The following is a 7995-nucleotide window of genomic DNA, read 5'->3' as shown; positions in this document are numbered from 1 at the left end:
ACGGTGGCCCCCACCGTGGCACACCCGGACGGCCCCTCCCGTGGCTTGAGCCCCTGCATGTCATTCCAACACATCAGAACCCAACGAGATGGTGTTAACAGCGCCCCCATGCGGCACCGTGGACAAGCAACAGTACATTTAACAGTTTTAGAATAGCATATATCAAAACCGCAAAAACGACATGAGCATTATTTAAATTTGTGAACTAACGGATAATTTCCAAGTGGTTTTTATTTAAAGGTTTTCAGTATAAAGCAAATATCATGCATTTAGTTACAAAGCTCAGAAATTGGCATTATAAATTTAGATGGCCACTAGCAAGTTCTGAAAAACAAATACAAGTTTACTGTGAAAACAGTAACAATTTATTTCCAAGTTGAGGTTATCACACAATTGCTAGTTGACTTGGGGAATGAGGGGTCAATTATGGTAACAATGGAGAAAAGGCATTTTACTATACATGTGAGAACTAAAATAAAAAAAAGCACTAAAAAACATGCAAAAAGACAATATGGAAGATAAACAATGGAAAATGATAACTAAAACACTCCAACTACACTAGAATAACGCGTTACACAGACTGCACCAAGGTATTCTACAGCAGTTATACAACCATTGATACATGGAATCATAAATTAAAATATTGGATTCCCACGTCGAACCGAAAGCAGCTGAGTGGCGTCTCAGTAGGGCCTGTCCCTGCGCTCCTGCCGATGGTCCCTGGAAGAAACCACGCCCACAGGTCACCATCACACTCCTGCAACTCTTAGTATATGTGGTAAATCATGCACATCATCTTGTGTTGGTATGAAGTACAACCTGCACTGAGACAGGGTACCATTACATTGGGCTAAGGGCCTCTGGTTTGCGCTCAACACGCAGTGTTACGCCTCCAGCTCCTCTTTACCTCATGTCCATCTTGCCGGGCGGGCCCATCCCTCGGCCGCCTCTGCCGCCCATGGGGGGTCCCCCCCTCGGGGCACCTCGGAAGCCGCCTCTGTCCATGCTTCCTCGTCCTCTGAAGCCCCCGCGGTCACCCACCCAGCCCCCCCTGAAGCCAGGACCGCCTGGCCCGCCTGGGCCCCCAGCACCGCCCGGCCCGCCGCGGTCCATCCCTCTCCCGCCTCGCATCCCCATCCCACCTCTGCCCCGGTCCCCGCCTGCAACACAAGATCCGTTCAGGGCGGAGCCAGAGACCATGAAATCACTCCGTATGATTTCAGTAGTGCCGTATACTGCAGTACACAGCTCAGCGGACAATCACAGCGAGTCATACCTGCAGGGGGGAAGGGAGGGCCGCCTCCCAGGCCTTCGGGCTTGGGAGCCTTGCATTGGTTGCACTCCATCCGCCAAGCGAAGTTCTGGTTACCACAGCCACTAAACATCAGAGCGGAACCGTCAGCATCAGCATAAGCATCAGGGAGACCACAATGCGCAGGTGAACACACTGAGGACGGTACATACGGGTTAGGGCACTCCCAGTCTCCGGCCCTCTGCTGCATGTTTCCTCCCGACGGGCCCCCGCGACCTCCCATACCACGGGGGGCTCCCCGGGGGCCGAAGCCTCCACGCTCTCCCCCACGCCCCATCATACCTGACACAAAGCACCAGTTAGACATCTGATCCATGACACCAAACAGTTTGTTTTCACAGTGACATCACTCCGTAAGCCTCCATCCCCTCCACTAGTTTACCTCCACGACCCATCATGCCATCCCTCATTGGCATGCCCCCTCTCATCCCACCTATCATGGGCTTACGGCGAGCCATGGAGACCTTCAGCCGGCGGCTCTGGAAGTCCTTGCCTATAACAGAAAACGCATTATTATTTTTATTTATATATATATATATATATATATATACATATACACACACTTAGAGATGAGCATAAGATGAGGACCATACCGTCAAAGTACTCCACCGCTGCCTTGGCGCAGAAGGGCTCCTCGTAGGACAAGGTAGCATCTCCCTTGGGTTTGCCGCTGTCCTTGTCAGTGTAAATGTTGATGGCTGGCTGTCCCAACCGACGGTTCATCTGCGGGGAAAATATCCTTGTGCATCAGAATTGCCCACGTTCCAAAGTAAGATGCCATTTTGTGTGCCAAATAATAGAAGTATAACCATATACACAATATCTAAAGCGGAATATACCTGTATAAACAAGTTTGGTATCATTCAACTACAAAATTAAGTAAGTCTTTTAAGGAATGTTACTTCAAAGTGCCCGACATAACTGGTCCAAGTCGGAAACCTACTAATGGAGGTTTAAAGAGCACTGATTGGTAGATAGTGAAAACCATTTATTTCCTCACCCTGATTGGTCCAGGGTGCTTGAAGAACTCTGCCATCTCCTCAATGGTGACGGTCTCCGTGAGTCCTGTGATGTAGATGGTGCTGTTCTCAGAGTCATCCTGCTCCTCAGGCCGACCTGCAGGGGAACCACTGTTACAGCCCAACTACAAACACCAGGGTTCGGCATGAGCTACCCTGGCAAAACTTATTAGAATAGGGCCTGGTTTAGACCTTCCCAATAGAGAAAAGTGTGAAAGTTTATGAAATACTTTGAGTCAAAGTTTAACTTTGTGTTCACCCGTTGCAAATAAAGACGTTACAGTCCTGATGCACGCACACAACTCACCCATTTCACGCTCTCCTTCGGTGGGTCCTGAGGTCAATCCGGTCAGGGAGAGAGCAGAGGTAAAGAGAGTCAGTGTGTGGCCCTTGGTACTGCAGGATCACTCCAGAGCATTGTAACGCAACTCCATAAAAACACCTTTGGCCATTTTGGAAAGATAAAATTAAAAATGGTACCTTATGGTAAACCACATTGCCTCTCAACCGCAATAATTATGGAAAAATACCAGACCCTTTTTGTAAATAGTCATGTGCAACTTGATATTGCTATAAAACCAAATGTTCTCAAATGAATGAAAAAGAATCCCAAGTAATTCACTCCTCAATAAACACAAGACAAAAAACGAACACTTGTTACCAGTGGAATTCTCTAATTACCATGTCAATTGAAATTGTGAAAACCATTGACACTCGAGAAATGTTTACCCCAAAGATAAAAAAGGCATCCAAAGGAACCCAACTATTATTTCATGATGTGTTGTCAAAAGAAAGTTAAATGTTTGAATACCACAGTATGAAAATACTCAAAGAGCAAGAGAATGCTTGCTCAATAAAAAATAAAAAAAGTACGGTTTGGAATGGACTAACCAGTGTAATACTCGTTAACTTACCACCAGGCTTACTGAAGCCACCTCTGTCTCCAGCGCCGCTATGAGGGGGATAAATGTAGATATGAAGGCGGTATCCCTTTTACAGCCACTTCAAAACCTTGATGCCAGTGGCGTCTCATAGGAAGTAATGATCACAGTTTTAACTATCCCGACTCTCCAAAATGTTATATCATTAACACACAACGCTTTTTATGGGGAGAATGTTGACAATGTCCAAACTTGCTTCCATCTCGCTAAACTATAACAGTTTCTCTGTGGGTACATCAAGTTCAAAGAATGCTTAACAAAGTTTCATTATGAAAAGGGCAAATAAAAAATATATATATATGAACATCAGAAACAAATATTTCAGATGCATTGAATCCAGATATTAAAACCACTGACTGGAAAGCCTGTAGTAACCAATATATTAATTTATGTAAAAGAAAAACTCAATGCATCAGAAATTTCACAGTGTTGTCATCACAATACTCAGTGGAAAAAATATTTAGCATTTTACAGGTTTGGTTGTTTCACAAGTGTTCAATTTATTGGCCCGCTTTGCTCCGACAAAAAGAAAAATAAAAAAACATCTTCCTCAGTGGCTGGAATAAAGGCTGATTTAGCTCCCCATCTGCTGCTTAAGCTGCCGAGAAACCTTTTTACAGTAAAGATGCTTTTAAATGGCTCTCACCGTTACCTGTACGGTATAAACGTAACAAAGCATGTTAAAAATAGTGCTCAAATGAATGATCAAACATTGTATTCCAAACCACAGAAAACATCTTGGCATTGTAATGTGTGACGCCCCCCTCCCTCATGTTTAAATAGTCCAAATATCCCAAATCCAATGTCATATGTCAATACATTTTGCATAATTCATGAAGTCAGTTGAATAAACTGGCATCAGATGTAATGATGGTGTTTAAATGGAATAATGTTGTATGTGCATGTCGGACTGTCCACCACAAACTGTAGAGAATAGCAATGGTTATACACCATTGGAAACCATAAAATCCCAAACCATATTAAAGGACACTTAATATATCCGTTAAGAGGGGACCGCACGTAATAGAGCTAATAGACCACACAAGTTTGCATTTTCTTCTATAAACAAAATACTGAAAACCTGAAGGGAAGCAGTTTGCTGAAAACCATGAGACCATGTTAAGATTTGAAATTCTCTCAAAAAGGTTTTGCATTAGTGTTGCAAATAAGAAGGTTAACTTCCCTCAGAAATATGACCCATGTCATCTTTCGATCCTCCAGATTAGTGGAACCAAATCATAAACCTTAATGTTGAGCATGTTTCACCAATAACATCAACATTACTAATTTTAGGTCAGATCCCTGGACTTCTTTGGTATACCGTCAACAAAAGTACTATTGTGAAACTTTAGATACATTTCTCATGTACCTCAGCTTAACATTTTTCTTAATAGTTAATGAACATTTTTTTTGCTTATATAGCTCTGAAAACCTTTTGTTAGCCCTAGTAAAATCAGGTCGGCCGTTTGTAGAAAACCTTTTTCAAAAGCCTGGGTAGTGAAGGAGTAACCCCAATAAACCAGTAGAAAGTGTTACATGCAACCCGATATTCACCAGCTGACTACAGGTAACCAATACGCTAAGATGTCTGAAGTACCACGTGAGTGAAAGGATGCACTAGGTTTTTATGAAGTTGGCCACCTATTGCATGTATACATATATTTTATTCATACAAGTCAAGGCCGGGGGGGGGGGGGGGACCTTACTCCCTAAACACCGTCACTGGATTGTTTAAAGCAGAGAGATTTGTGTTCTGAAATGTTACCCTGGATGCTCCACTCTAGCCAACTGCACATTTTAAATTATTATTCGGTACGTTTGTGTTATGGAGTGTGACATGAAATTACCGTTGAAGGCCCAACTTGTGTTTGCATGGGTCTTTTGTAGAATTTACGTTACCCCAATGCATTTCTGATGACAAACTCTTCATCTTTCCCACGTGTTGAATGCACAATGTGATGCACAAATTGTGTATGTCAAAGTTATTAACCAAACTTCTTACCATTGCCATTTTAGATGCAGGGCTGAGAAACTGGTTGCAATAGTCAATTTTTCAAAATTTTTTGTCAATTTGGTCTCGAATTAGAGCATTTCCTCAAACCCAATCCAACCCACATGGCGTCAGTTGAGAGGACGGCCTCAGCCCTGCTCTAGTGACCTCAGCCCTGCAGGAGAGGCCAGAGGGGGAGGAGCAGGACCTACCTCATGCCACGCCCAGGGCCTCCACGCCCCCGATGCATCATGCCACCGCGATCAAAGCCCTCCCGGCCCGGGCCCCGGCTCTCTCCGGCCCCTGGGTACCGGGTCGACTCCATGCTGGAGTAGCCGGTGCTGCCCCCCTGGCCATTCTGCCGGTAACTACCTGCAGAGGCGGGAAAACAGGGTTAAATCACCGGCTGAACAATCAGAAAAAACCACCACTCACCACGTACACTTATTTCAGCACAGCCAGTCTATATGTGAATGAGGTAATTGGTGGCCTTTTCATCTGAAGAACATTAACAAACATGCACTTCAAGTGAACAAGAATCACTGCCCCAAAGCTTTCCACTTAATGGAGACCTTTTGAATGGATCAGAATCAATTAATGCAAAACTGTATGTACCATGTTTACCATGAGGTGGAAATCAAGTTCTCACTAGTTTATCCCTTCAAATGAATAGCATGCCATCATTCTGACCCAGGCTCTACATGCATAATCAGTATGACTTACTGTACTGACTAGACTGGCTGTAACTGGGTGGTCCGCCCTGCTGGCTGTACTGGCTGGGAGGAGGCTGGGTGTAGGAACCAGAGGCCTGTGGAGGGTACGTTGACGGAGGGGCCTGCTGCTGCTGGGGCTGCTGCTGGTAGCTGCTCTGCTGCTGGCCGTAAGCTCCCTGCTGTGCCGAGTAGCCTGTGGGCTGCTGCTGCTGCTGGCCGTACGCTGCTGGCTGAGAGTAGCCACTCTGGTTGTAGCTGGAAGGCTGGCTGCTGGCGTTGTAACTATGGGAGCAAAATAAAGGGGGAAGAAAAACTTGCATTACGAAGAAGACACCATAATCCATTTCCTTTTTCAACATTTTTCCTGCATTTTAAACTTTCACAGTACAGTGGTAGTCAGTGTTTCCTACCTCTGCGGGGCAGTGGGAGCAGCTTGCTGGCCGTATCCAGGGTAGGTGGACTGAGCAGTGTAGCCCGGCTGAGAGCCGTAGGACTGGGCCGCAGCCGGAGCCGCAGCGGCGGGAGTGCTCTCATAACTGCTGGTCCCATAGCTCTGAGCAGACTGGGAGTACCCATGAGTGCTTGACTGGGCAGCCGGATATCCAGCTGCTCAAAATAAAATAAATAAATCCCAGTGCGTTAATCACATACCGTTAGTTCGTATAGCATCTATTTCCGTTGCCTGGTATTTAGGGAGATTGAGACAAAAAGTGCCCATGTCCTGACTTCAACGTAGACACTGAACACTTACTGCTGGCCATGGCCCCTAGCATAACACTTATAAAGTGAAACATCAACTTAACCCACTCACCTGATGCTGGCTGGCCATAAGAGGAGCCATACTGCTGCTGTTGCTGGGCATAGCCCCCCGCTGCTGGTGTGGTCTGGGAGTAGCCCGTGTCTGCTGCGGCAGGCTGGGCATACGAGCTGTAGCTCTGCTGACCATAACCCTGCTGAAAATCAAACACATAAATATACACAACAACGTCTTATGCATACTACACTTATGGCCCATTCGAGCAAAAATGTTTGACAACGTTTTATGTCAAGCGATAGACACAAATAAAGACATACCTGTGCCGACTGTCCGTATCCCTGAGAAGGCTGGGCTGCATAGGAGCCGTACCTGAGGAGAACGTAGATTCAGACCACGTTAACTACTGTTGTTATTACGACTTTCAGTTCCATGGTGCCTGGTTCATGAATACTCACCCCTGCTGGGCAGTGGTCTGATTGTAGGAACTGTAATCTGCCGAAAAACAAAAACATTTCTTACGTGAACCGATGATCCACAACCTTGGCGCGTTTTGGCCGCTGCTGCAGCACTAGCTAGTCAGCTAGCACGCTAGGTAGCTAGCACGCTAGTCAGCTAGCCACATACTAGGGACAAAGACGGCAGAAATCCCGACTGCGGTTGATTTAAATGTGTCGTGATTGAACATGTTCGCTCATATACAACGCGCATAATTTAGTCGAATAACAAAACGTCAAATGATGAAATATCATTTATTTAATAATCACAGACCCAGTCTGGACCGTTGGGCGACGGGAGGATTGTTAGCTAACGAAGGCCTTAAAGTTAGGATCCATTATATGGACTATTTGGAATTTACGTACAACACAATTAATAAATAACATTTAAGTAAAACAAGTCCATAACACAGTCTCTTCTTAGCTAACCGAACTGCTGAGATACTTAGACTATTTCTTATTCTTATTATTATTATTATGATGATGATTCCTGTACCCACCTGGAGCAGTCGCCATCTTAGAGCAGAGGGATGTGAGGGTAAGCGCGCGGAGCTCCGGATTTATTGGCTTGAAGCTGGCCTCGCGCGATCAACAGTCTCGCGAGGAGTGCAGAATCATTAGGCCCAGACGATTTAGTATTATAGAAAAATATTATATAGGCTACAATGTCAGACACGCAGCAAATAATTTGGAATGCAAGAAATTCACAAATTATTCAACAAAATAATAGTAACATTTCAAAGTAGCATTGGAGCCATTTGGGGGCGGG

At 45.2% G+C, this 7995-nt stretch overlaps 1 protein-coding gene across 2 annotated transcripts; it reads right to left on the bottom strand.

Annotated features, from left to right (window-relative positions):
* Nucleotides 1–206: 206 nt before the first annotated feature.
* On the bottom strand, nt 207–7760 carry ewsr1b (EWS RNA-binding protein 1b). 2 transcript variants are annotated; one of them, XM_084468117.1, is made up of 16 exons: nt 7727–7760; nt 7188–7224; nt 7050–7101; nt 6787–6928; nt 6386–6581; nt 5986–6257; nt 5475–5634; nt 3246–3283; nt 2639–2665; nt 2313–2428; nt 1906–2035; nt 1695–1805; nt 1465–1594; nt 1277–1377; nt 908–1160; nt 207–720 (listed from the first exon to the last, which is right to left on the bottom strand). In XM_084468117.1, the coding sequence occupies exons 1-16, from the start codon at nt 7740–7742 to the stop codon at nt 684–686; spliced, it is 1818 nt and encodes a 605-aa protein (XP_084324243.1). In that variant the 5' UTR covers nt 7743–7760; the 3' UTR covers nt 207–683. The 2 variants fall into 2 exon arrangements, with proteins under 2 accessions (XP_084324243.1, XP_084324244.1); XM_084468118.1 differs by having other exon boundaries at nt 5995–6257.
* Nucleotides 7761–7995: the final 235 nt, after the last annotated feature.

Source organism: Micromesistius poutassou (genome assembly GCF_964030765.1).
Source record: "Micromesistius poutassou genome assembly, chromosome: 5".
NCBI lineage: Eukaryota > Metazoa > Chordata > Actinopteri > Gadiformes > Gadidae > Micromesistius > Micromesistius poutassou.
This window is presented reverse-complemented; position numbering and strand designations above follow the sequence as displayed.